The sequence below is a fragment of the Rana temporaria genome, chromosome 3 (genome assembly GCF_905171775.1).
Source record: "Rana temporaria chromosome 3, aRanTem1.1, whole genome shotgun sequence".
Lineage (NCBI taxonomy): Eukaryota > Metazoa > Chordata > Amphibia > Anura > Ranidae > Rana > Rana temporaria.
Window position 1 is genome coordinate 488,794,784 of NC_053491.1, and position 12,175 is coordinate 488,806,958.

At 43.6% G+C, this 12,175-nt stretch overlaps 1 protein-coding gene across 1 annotated transcript; it reads right to left on the bottom strand.

Annotated features, from left to right (window-relative positions):
* Positions 1-6,352: 6,352 nt before the first annotated feature.
* LOC120930810 (E3 ubiquitin/ISG15 ligase TRIM25-like) lies at positions 6,353-8,753 on the bottom strand. Its single transcript, XM_040341987.1, has 2 exons — positions 7,658-8,753; positions 6,353-7,621 (listed from the first exon to the last, which is right to left on the bottom strand). Exons 1-2 carry the CDS (start codon positions 8,519-8,521, stop codon positions 6,941-6,943), a joined length of 1,545 nt encoding a protein of 514 aa, XP_040197921.1. The 5' UTR covers positions 8,522-8,753; the 3' UTR covers positions 6,353-6,940.
* Between the last annotated feature and the right edge of the window lie 3,422 nt (positions 8,754-12,175).

Genomic DNA, 12,175 nt, shown 5'->3' on the forward strand with positions numbered 1-12,175 from the left:
GTTTTAGCCGGAACGAGCGCCTCACGTCTCATAACTTGCTTCTGAGAATGCGCGTTTTTTTCCCCGTCATTAAAGCCCACACACGACCGTTTTTCACAACGTGAAAAATTACGACGTGTAAAACAACGAGAAAAATTACAGCATGTTCTAAATTTTTAATGTCCATTTTTTTCACGTCGCTAAAAATGCTCTGGAGCCCACACACGATCGTTTTTAATGACCAATTAAAAAAATTGCATTTTTCTCGTCATGAAAAATGGTCGTGTGTACACGGCATGAGGCCTCGTACACACGATCGTGTGTATATTTTTTGTCGAGAAAACTGTTGAGGATCTCGACGAGAAAAAAAGAGAACATGCTGGGCCAGATTCAGGTAGAGTGGCGTATCGCCGGTGTAACGTAAATAGGCCGGCGTAAGCCCGCCTAATTCAAAGTAGGCAGGTAGTGGGCGTGTTGTATTGAAATGAGTCGTGACCCCCATGTAAATGCATGGCTGTACAAACGGCGCTTGCGCGCGCATGCTCAGAATCATGTCGCATATACTCCCTAAGATACGACGGCTCAATGCTTTCGACGTGAACGTAACCTACGCCCAGCCCCATTCAAGTACCACTTACGTAAACAACGTAAAATCCGACGGCAGTTTCGAAATCCATACCCTAGCCGACTTAGACCAGCTATTTGGTGGTTTATCTTTACGCCGGATGTACGCCTTACGTAAACGGTGTAGCTTACTACGTAAACGGGCGCAAGTACTTTCATGAATCGGCGTATCTAGGTAATTTACATATTCGACGCGTAAATCAATGAAAGCGCCCCTATCGGCCAGCGTAAATATGCATCCAAGATACGACGGCGTAGGAGACTTACGTCGGTCGTAGGAAGCCAAAATTCAGGCGTATCTTGTACTGTGAATACAGCGCATAGACACGACGGCGCATCCGTGGACTTACGCGGTGTATCATTAGATACGCCAGTGTAAGTCTTTCTTTCTGAATCTGGCCCGCTCTCTTTTTTCTCATTGTGAGTCTCAATTTCCTCATCGTGTTTCTCTTCAGGCTGGTTTACGACGAGAAACACGTTCGTGTGTATGCTTAGAAACCCACGCATGATCAGAATAAAGTATGATACGGGAGCGCACCTTCGGTAAAAGTAGCGTTCGTAATGGAGATAGCACATTCGTCACGCTGTAACAGACTGAAAAACGCAAATCGTCTCTCACCAAACTTTGGCGCCAGTGGAATCGAACTTCCCCTTTATAGTGCCGTCGTACGTGTTGTACGTCACTGCGTTTTAGAACGTGTATGCAAGAAAAGCTTGACAAGAACCTCGTCGAGGAAAACGATGTTTCTTTTACGATGAGATTCTCGGTCATGCCTTAGTCTTTAACCTGATTCAGATTTTTATTTACAGCATGCTTGTTTCAGGTTGGTGACACAGCGAGGTACCAATTATTTTCAGAAGAAAGTCTGTAGTGGCTGCCCTCATACTTCTCCCATGACACGCAGGGCCGGATTTGCTCTCCCTGCCGCCCCAAGGCCAGGTTCCACAATTCACCCCCTCGGAGAATGTGCGGCACGGTTAGATCAAATATGTTTTGTTTGTTTTTTTACTTTTTTATCACTTTTTTTATTTTTATTTATTTGTAGCTTGTCGCTTACTTTTAAAACATTTTGTATCATTTTCTTATTATTTTTCTTATTATTTTTTTCATTCTTTACTTTTTTATTTTATTAATTTAATTATTATTTCTTATTATTTATTTATTTTTTATCAATTTTTTTTCACTTAACTTTTTTGCTATCACAAAGGAGAAAACAATTTCCTGTGTGATAGCAATTGGAGGTGGCATGTTCTCTTTATTGACCTTGTCATCTCCAAAACAGGAGTCCTAGCACTGTGCTAGAACTCCTGTCACAGATGAGATGGGAAGGGCACAGCTCTCCCCTCTCACTGTGTACATCGACAGCAGGGACAGGAGACAGACTCGGTGGCCGGGGGGGGGCGGAGTCCCGAAGACAGAGCCAGCAGAGAGAGGTATGTGGGGTGGGGGGAGAGGGGAGAACAGACGGGAGCACACATTTTACAAGTGATTTCAGTGACATTGCCGCAATCACTTATTAACGAGCGAGCGGATTCCCCCATAACTTACCGCCCTAACTGTATGTTCCGGGCGTTGGGGGACTCCATGCCACTGCCGCCCCTTGGAGCCCTGCCGCCCCAAGACCTGGCCTCAGTGGCCTTGTGGGAAATCCGGGCCTGATGACACGGCCACAACTTCCTCAAAGCATTGGCTGGATGATAAACCAATCTCATCGTCTGTCCCTGTGGTGTCACCAAACTCATAACTCGATAGACATGTGCTCTGCCGAAAAATGTGTTCATTTTTGTTTCGTTCTCGTTTTTCAGGTCATTTGTTTTGATCACAATTCATCAAATTGTAAGTTTGAAAATTCGTAAATTTGAAAATTTGTAAAATTTGTAAAATTAGTAAATTAGAAAAATTGAAAATCCGAAAATAATAAAGAATATCCAAAGTTAAGAATAATCTGAAATAACGAATGCCGCATCTAAACACATGGAACGGAACAAATTAATAATAATCATAAAAAGGTTTTATTGTTATTATTGTTAATTATTATTCATTTTATTGTGTTCCATTTGTTAGGAGGCACATTTGTTATTTCGGATAATCCGTAACTTTGGATAAATTTGTATTCGTTACGTTCACTAACAGCCAAATTTGAAAGGAAATTCCAATACCTATAATTTAATAGTTAAGTTATTATTAGTTAGTTATTATTTTCAGATTTTGGAATTTTCGGGTTTTCGGAATTCCAAATTTGCAAATTTACAAATTTTCGAACATTCGGAAAAATGTGTTAAACAGTTTTTTGTTAATGAGAGAAAATAACCGCTCAGTGGTCTTCAAAGAACCTCCTCACTGGAAAGAAACCATGGGTGTCGGCAATGCAATAGTGATGCAAAAATAAGAAGGAAACTTGGACAGCCGCACTCCAAAAATGTTCTTTTAATTAAAATCGATCACAAAATAAACATGCCACAGCAAAAAAAATTGGAACAAAAGCTAACGTTTCGCACTGTAGCTTCAGTGCTTAGTCATAGCTGGCTTTCGTTAATCCTGATATTTCCGAATGAACAAATTTGTCAAAGAAACAAATTCAGAACGAAACTAATTGCACATATCTAGAACTAGAGTTCTCACATCACCGAATAACTAGTTCAGTATTTGGTTCAAACATAAGTTCAGTCCAAACGCTACATTAATGTTTAGGGTATCCAAATGAAACAGCTTCTGGTTGTTTATGGTTTCTAAGGAAGCAGCAGGTGCTTGCACCCCGCCGCATCCCTACCAACCACTGACATCATCCGGCCCATACACTTTTATAGATAGGCATCAGAGGAGTTACATAATTATCTACATTTTACCACATATTTAGACCATTGCTAAACTCTCCCTTTGAGAGTGCTAGTTCCCTGGCTGTCAAGCCAACGCTTTGACTTCAATGCTGTCTCAGTCTTTAACCCGATTCTGATTTTTATTTACAGCATGCTTGTTTCAGGTTGGTACCACAGCCAGGTACCAATGATTTTCAGAAAGAGGTCTGCAGTGCAGCCCTCAAACTTCTCCCATGACACAGCCACAGCTACCTCAAAGCATTGACTGGACAATAAACCAATTTCATTGCCTGTCCCTGTGGCATCACAAAACTCAAGTTCTCACATCTCCGGAAAACAACAATTTCCCTTTGGGATTAATAAAGTAAAAAAAAAAAAAAAAAATAGGCATGAGCTCAGTGTTTTGTCCAAATGTAGGTTCAGTCCAAACCTAAGTTCTGTCCACATGTTTAGGGTGTACAAATTAACCACTTAACCCCCGGACCATTTTGCTGCCCAAAGACTAGAGCACTTTTTGCGATTCGGCACTGCGTCCGTTTACACACACAGCTCCCGGTCCCAGCTCTGTAACGAGCAATCGCGGGTGCCCGGTGGCGATCGCGCCCGCCGGGCACGCGCACGGAAGCCGGGAGGTGCGTGCGTGCTCCTAGTGGCCTGCGCGAGAGCCGACGTAGAGCTACTGGCTCTCATGCAGGGGAGCCGACTTGCCGCCGTAATATGACGGTGGGCAGTCGGCAAGCAGTTAAACAGCTTCCAGTTGTCTATGGTTTCTAAGAAATCAGAGGGTGTTTGCACCCCGCCGTATCCCTACCAATCACTGACATCATCTGACCCATTCACAGAGTGCCGGTTCACACAGGGGCAACCCGACTTACAGTGCGACTTTGCAACATGATTTGGAGGCGACTTCAGCACAACTTTGGGCAACTTATGTGAGTTAAAGGGTCACTAAAGGAAAAAAAATGTTTTTGCTGAAATGACTGTTTACAGGGTATAGAGACATAAAAGTTAACTGATTCATTTTAAAAATTATTAAAAATAGATTAAATTCAATCATATAATGTGCCTCTAGTTTCACTTTCGTTTTTAAACTGGTTTCATGTTTCTGTGAAGTAAAGAGACCCACAGAACAAAAACAAACAAATCCAGGGCAGTGTTTTGTTTTTAAAATAAATCTGATTGGTTCTGAGGAGTTTTAGACACACAGCTTGGACCACAGTGAAAAGCTGCCATGAGATTTTTCATAAGGAGCCAGACAAGCAGGAAGTGTGGAGATCACAGCAGAATTACAGCAACTTCAAAGCAAAAACGAACAATGAGGACATGAAACCAGTACTGCAGTAAGGTAAAGGAAGCTATTTAGCTAAAAAAATGTTTTCCTTTAGTGACCCTTTAAAGTTGCCTCCAGGACAGGCGACTTTGGCTGAGGCCATCCACAGAATAATCAGCTCTCTATGGGTATAAGTTGTCTAGAAGTCGCCTTGAGGTAGTACAGGAACCTTTTCTGAAGTCAGAGCAACTTCAGGTGTGTACATTAAGATGGCTCTCATTCACTTCAATGGAATTTCTTATGTCCAGCAACTTGGGGCAACTTGAGATCTGTCCGATCCCAAGTCACTGTAGTGTGAACCGGCACTTATATAGACAGGGATCAGAGGAGTTACATAATTGTCTAAATATGGCCTCATGGCCATATCTGAGCAATAACATTTCCCAAATATGGCCATGGCATAGTTGGGCAATGATGGTACCATTATCCCTACCCATTCCCTTTTATAGCTGATAAAAGCTTTGGGAACTATCATTTGGCTTGTGGTACCATCAAGATAAACAGTGTGTGTCAAGATGTCAAGTATTTTTAAGGGAGTCAGCAGGCAAAAGACATTATGATCGAGGAATGATTTACAACGAGGGGCTTTTGGGGGATTTTTCTTTTAAATAAAGGACTTGTTAAATGGTTGGGTGTCTTTATTTTTGGGTTACATCTTTTTATTTGTGAATGAGTAGGATGTCAGGTCACCTGAGGCCAGGTGACAGATGCACTCTGTTAGAGTCTGGAGTGCACTGCTAAGGTAGTGGACACTACGACTGACTTCTGCAAATGGAATTCTGGGAGGTTCAGGAAGGCAGGTCCACTGGAGCACCAACACAGATCCCACTGGGAGCAAGAGCATAGATTCCCCAGGGCACAGAGTCTAAGAGCCAGCAGGTGTTCACCAGAGCTTCTAGTGGTGAGGATGGACTGCGCTGCAACTGGCTCCAGATCGCGGCCCCCAGGGTCTCTCAGCTCACGGTAGACTACAGGAGAAAGAGGTAGGAAGCAGCAGCCTGGAACAACATGGATAGTCAGGACATTAGCCAAAAGGTCAGGGCAACAAGCAGATAGGGATAGTCGAAGAACACGCCAAACGTCGGTGTATGAAACACATGAGGACAGTCAAGAACAAGCCAAAGTCGGTAAACAGGATCAGACGTAGAACACAGAGCATCGAGCACACGGAAGCCAAAACACACAATATTGATCAGCACAGCTGACTTGCAGTGCACAGGTTAATATAGAGTTCCCTTATAGGGGCTGGGGTGGAGCCATGCTTAGAGGAGAGATTACTTAAGTAGCCAGGTGAGAGTGGCTGGCCTTTTAATCTGAGCACATGGAGAGGTATGCTGACAGACAAACATTACTGCATGACATAGGGATAGTCCTTACTCATTCACGAATGGAATGGCTGAGTGGTATCTGATGTCTGGGGGCTTCCAAAGTTCTATAAGCCCCCACCAGCAGACCACCACAAACACTGGCCAGGGTTGTGGAGAAAAGGCCCTTGTCCTCATTAATATGGGGACAAGGTGTTTGCCAGGGAAGTACTTTGCAAAGGAAAAGCAACCCCCCCCCCCCCCATTGTTGAGGGAATTAAGAATAGCATGGCTCAGCAAGAGGAGTACATGCTTCTCCCCCTGTCTTTTAAGCATTTTAAAAATCAGTGCTCCTGACAGAAACAATTGAGTTCTGTCCGTGATATCAGACAATTTTTATTTCTATTACAATTTTTCAAGACAAGCTTTTGGGTGCCCTTCTTCAAGGTCCAAGCAGTACTAATTCACAAAGTTTTAGCAGAATGTTAGAAAAAGACAATCTCTGGGAAAAAAAAAAAAAAAAGCAAAACAACAAATGTACACAGCAATTGTAATTAAACTAGAATAGTTAGTGAGATGGGTATCGTGGACGGTACTCAATTGTTTCTGTTGCATGTGCACTAATATGGCTACAATCACCTCAAGCAAGGTGGAAGGTACTGCTCCTGGCCAAATGGATTTTTTTTTTTTGCATTGATTTTTGTTACCCAGGGGAGTGCCCACCCCTTTTGCTCTTTTTTTGATACCCCCTTGCCTATTTTCTGAGAATTTTTATTTTTATTTTACAGATTGGTTTTGATTTCAGTGGGGTTCAGGTTTGGATTCCAAACTACTTCGAAGTTTGCTGCTTGAACCAAACCCAGGGCATTTCAGCTAATCTCTACCATTAACCCCTACATATCTTTAAATAACCTTCCCATAAACATAATCCAGCATGAAGGGGCTCAGTGAAGGTGGTGGTGAAGGTGTAGACATGTCGGAACGGGTCACACAGATCATAAAAGGAGATCCGCCCGCCTTCGTAATCCAGATATATCCTGACTCTGTTACTGGAGGGATTGGTGGGTAAGAGGATCTTATTTCTTCTATGTATCACAAAATGCTGATTACCATCCCTATACAATCCCCAGGACTTGTTATTATATCCAAACACTGACTGCAATCCTCTCCTCTCTATACTGGGGTAACACATCCCGACTATCCATTTATCTGACCCCCCTGACCCCCCGACATCTACTTCCCAGTAATGTCTCCCTGAGGAGAAACTCTGACCGCTCATCACCTGAGAATAATCCTGAAATCTCTCTGGTGTTTTTGGGCGATTCTGGTCTACATCTGACATGGATACAGTTTTCCGGTCATCTGATATATAGAGATCATTATTAGCTGTGTTTACATCCAGTAATATGTCTGCAGCTCCCTGTATAGGGAAGTATACATTTACCTCTGTTATTATATCAGATAAACCTGTGTGTAAGACCCCCGCCACACCCAGACCCCCTCCATCATGGAGGAGCTTCTCATGTCTCTCTCTGTCCTCATTATCTCCATCCTCAGTATCACACAAGTCACCTGTGTCTGATTCCTGTAAGACAGTCAGTGGATCCGTCATGTTACACAGCTCCTCAATGTGACGCATCTTCCTGGACAGCTCCTCCTTCTTTATTTCCAGATCCCGAATCATATCCACCATATAGCGGGAAACCTGCTGTGCCCGCCCATAGATCTCACCCAGAACTTTCTTCTCCAGCTCTTCCAGACGTCTCCTTAGATCTTTAAACAGGACAGTGACTCTCTCGGTGTCACCAGATGCTTTTCCTTCAATGTTCCTCTTGTGTTCTTGCAGACTCTGGACTCTTTCCTCTGTCTCCTCTCTCTTTGTTAGAAGATTCTGCAGAATATTCCTCAGTATTTCCTTCTTCTTCTCAGAAGCCTCATCCAATGACTTTATTTCATGTCCTTTATGTGCTCCAATCATAGAACAAGACACACAGACACAGGTCTCATCCTCAGTGCAGTAATACTCCAGGATCCTCTTATGGACGGAGCATTTCCTGCTCTCCATGGACAAGGTGGGGTCAGTTAAGATGTGCGGTGGTGAGGTTTTGTGGACGCTCAGGTGTTTATCACACAGAGAAACCTCACAGTGTAGACAGGATCTAACAGCAGGTACAGGAGAGTCCACACAGTGAGTACAGGAGATCCCAAACTCCTCCTGTTTTGGCTGAGCAGACAGGAAAGTCTCTGCTATGTTACGTAGTTTCATGTTCCTCTGCAGTGCAGGACGATCCGGAAACTTCTCTCTGCATTCAGGACAGGAATATCCTCCAGACCCCTCCGGTGTATCCAGCACACGATCAATACAGACCCGGCAGAAGTTGTGACCACATCTCAGGGTTACAGGATCGGTATAAATGTTCAGACAGACAGAACATTGCAGTTCGGCTCTTGAATCGGCAGACGCCATCGCTGACAGCCAGAGAGATATGAAAGTGAAAGTCTCTGTAACTAGAAATTCACCATACCAGTTACAGCTTGTTTGCACAGGGTGAGGCTGAGCTCATCTTTCAGTTTTTAAAATCCTTTTGATGCCAGATTATTACAAGCCCTTCGAAGGTTTATGTTGCGCCCCCTTGCTTTCAGCATGAGCACAACGCTAAAGTTAATGGTGAATGGGAGAGTTATGTTGCTCCCATTCGTGAATTGTTTAAATTTTGTGACTTCTGTCATTCCAGAAATGTCCACTGGGTCAGTCTGTGGTTCAGGGATGCAATATCATCCCTGGCCAGAAGTTGGCACCAGAGAGGTTCTGGCAGAGCAACTTTTCCCCAGCAGCCAATTAGAGAAGTTTCTCCTCGCAAGGCATGCTGGGGAAGGGTATATCTGTGACAGGCGTCATGTGTTCTAAAATCTTTGCGGGGTCCCCGTTTCAGGTGCGGCATCCACCTTCAGGGTGCGCGCATCCATGGACCTCGCCGGCGTGGCCCACCTGGCCAGAGTTGCAGTCTACGAAAACCCTCATCCGGAGGTACAAGGGGACCCCAGTGACTTGCTGGGTGCCCGGTTCTACTGAAAGGAACCCAGGCTGGGTGCTGTACGATTGGGGAGTCGGTTTGAGGAGGACCCGGAGGCACGTCGTCCAACAGAGCCTGAACAAACCAATTGGGGATCCGGTGACCAGAGTACTGACAGGTATGTTGCTGTCATCTGGTGACCAATGCAGAAATCTACTGGGAGGATTTGCTTCATTTATCTACCTAGCTCAGTTATTGTAATCGGCCCGTGAGACAGGCCTGCATCCTCCCAGAAATCCTGGGTGACACCTTGGCTGCCAGACTTATACAAAGGGGTCTGTCCGGGGGCACTTTACCCACTCCAAGCAGAGTGGCGACGAGTTACAAATTGGTACTACACAGAGCGGTATTGACTGCTATATCTAATATCCAGATGTGAAACTAACAGGGAAGAATTTTGTTTTTTTGGTGACGTCTGATGTGACATCGTTATATACTGTAATACAGCATGACGATGCGCTTTTAGCCCTTAATTGGACTTTAAGCCAAAGGGATGATCTCCCACATCATCAGAAAGTGTTTTTAAGGGATGTTTTAGATTTCTGTTTATCGCACAACTATTTTTGGTTTGATAGTTGTTTTTATACGCAGACTAAAGGCGTTGCGATGGGCGCGAAATTCGCACCCAGCATCGCCAATTTATTTATGGGAGAGTGGGAGGATAAATATATTTTTTCCAATAAGAGAACTGAACTACTATTTTACCGGCGTTTTATTGATGATGTGCTATTTATATGGGAGGGTTCCGAATCTTCATTGGGTGAGTTTTTAGATTATTTAAATCTCAACCCAAATAACATCAAGTTAACCAGCCAATAGGGAGCTGCGGTGGCTCAACTGCGCTGATAAGCCATTCACCTCTTCAGCTAGGGGTTCGGATCCCGGTCTCGGCTACATGTGAATTGAGTTTGGTGGTCTCAGCCCGGCTCCCGGTGGGTGTGCTATGCGAGGTAAGCCTGCGCTTAGTACGCCCACCCCCCTCCCACAAAAACCACCACACTTACACGCACTCAAAATTGGGTTAACATGCATGCACTTTGACCACGCGGTCTCTAAAAAAGAGAGGCGAAGGACTAACGGGGCTGGTTGAGCGAGCAAATCCTCTCACTCCCTTATAGGGAGTCCCTCTGCCCCGTTGGGCTTCAAAGCGGAGCAGGTAGGGCGGGCTGTGTGGGAGGACCCCCTCACACACCTGCCATTGCCACCCGGGGCATGGAGAAAGATGGCAGATTGCCTCTGGGGGAGGCCTGCCTACTCCCAACTCCTGCAGTCCGGCTCCTCTCTCGAGTACACGCACAAAATACACTTTAAAAAAAAGAAAGAAAAAAAAAAAGTTAACCAGCCAATATAGCCAAGAGAAAATAGATTTCCTGGACGTAACTATCTTTCGGAATGGAGATATTTTAGAAACTAAAGTGTATTTTAAACCAACAGACCGCAACAGTTTTTTACCGTTACAGAGTGGGCACCACCCAACATGGTTAAAAAATATACCGAAAAGGCCAACTTATGCGGGTAAAGTGGAATTGCTCAACACCTGAAGATTATGATGCCCAATCAGAAATCTTAAAAAGAAGATTCAGAGAAAAGGGATATGATGCTCAGAGATTGGATACAATCTCTGAAGAAATTAAATCAATTCCACGAGCAGATGTACTTAAAGATGTGGTGAAAACCACAAATTTCAAAGATCACGAATGGAGTTTCATGTCCTCTTTCCATGCACAATATAGGGAAGTGGAAACCATACTCCAGAATCATTGGCATGTATTATGCCTTGATAAAACTTTGAAACCAGCACTTCCGGCAAATCCCAAATGTATTTACAGAAAGGCACCCAGTATAGGGGATAAGGTCGTTAAAAAAGTATTGGACCAACCTAAGAAACCGGTATCTTTTTGGGACCAAAAACGTTTTTTTTTGCGTGCCGGAAATGTAAATGTTGCAAATCTGTTTCAGTACCTATGAGAGGTATAACTAATTTTAAGTCCACAGTAAACAATAAAAAAATTATAACATGTAATACTACCAATGTAGTATATGCCCTACGTTGTCCATGTGGACTCATGTATGTAGGACGCACCAAAAGACGCCTCAAAGTCAGAATTGGTGAACATATTAAAAATATTAGAATTGGCTACGAGGACCACAGTGTTTCCCTGCACTTCAAATTACATCACAGTCAGGACCCCTCGGGGTTAAAATTCTGGGGCATTCTGATGTGATTAAATCAATATGGAGGGGTAACAATATGATTAGAGAGCTATCAAAGCGCGAAACTCTATGGATATACTTATTAGATACACTTACCCCCAATGGGTTAAATATAGAGCTCGATATTAACTGCTTTATAAGTGATTCTTAATAGAAAATGTGTGGGTATTATGTTATATATTTATATTTTGATCTTTTAGTAATAGAAAAATTATTACTGTTTATTTATTTTGAGTATTTTTTCCATCTTTTTATCTTTCTTTTTATTTTTATTTTTTCTTTATCCCTAATTGATTGTGTATGCTTATCATGATTTTCATATAAGATTAGAATTAATATTCCCTGGTATTTGATGCGTCCTGAAATGGGCGTGCACTATGGAAATCATCCAGTCAAATATACATTTTTAAGATTCCACCCCCTTGATTTTAAAATGTATCTTTTTTATTTTATTTATTATTTTTATTTAATTTTTTTGGGAGCTGCGGTGGCTCAACGCGATTGGCACTGCGCTGACAAGCCATTCACCTCTGCAGCTAGGGGTTCGGATCCCGGTCTCAGCTATATGTGAATTGAGTTTGGTGGTCTCAGCCTGGCTCCCGGTGGGTGTGCTATGCAAGGTAAGCCTGCGCTTAGTACGCCCACCCCCCTCCCACAAAATCCACCACACTTACACACGCACTCGAAATTGGGTTAACATGCACGCACTTTGACCACGCGGTCTCTAAAAAGAGAGGCGAAGGACTAACGGGGCTGGTTGAGCGGGCTAGATCCTCTCACCTACTTATAGGGAGTCCCTCTGCCCCGTTGGGCTTCAAAGCGGAGCAGGTAGG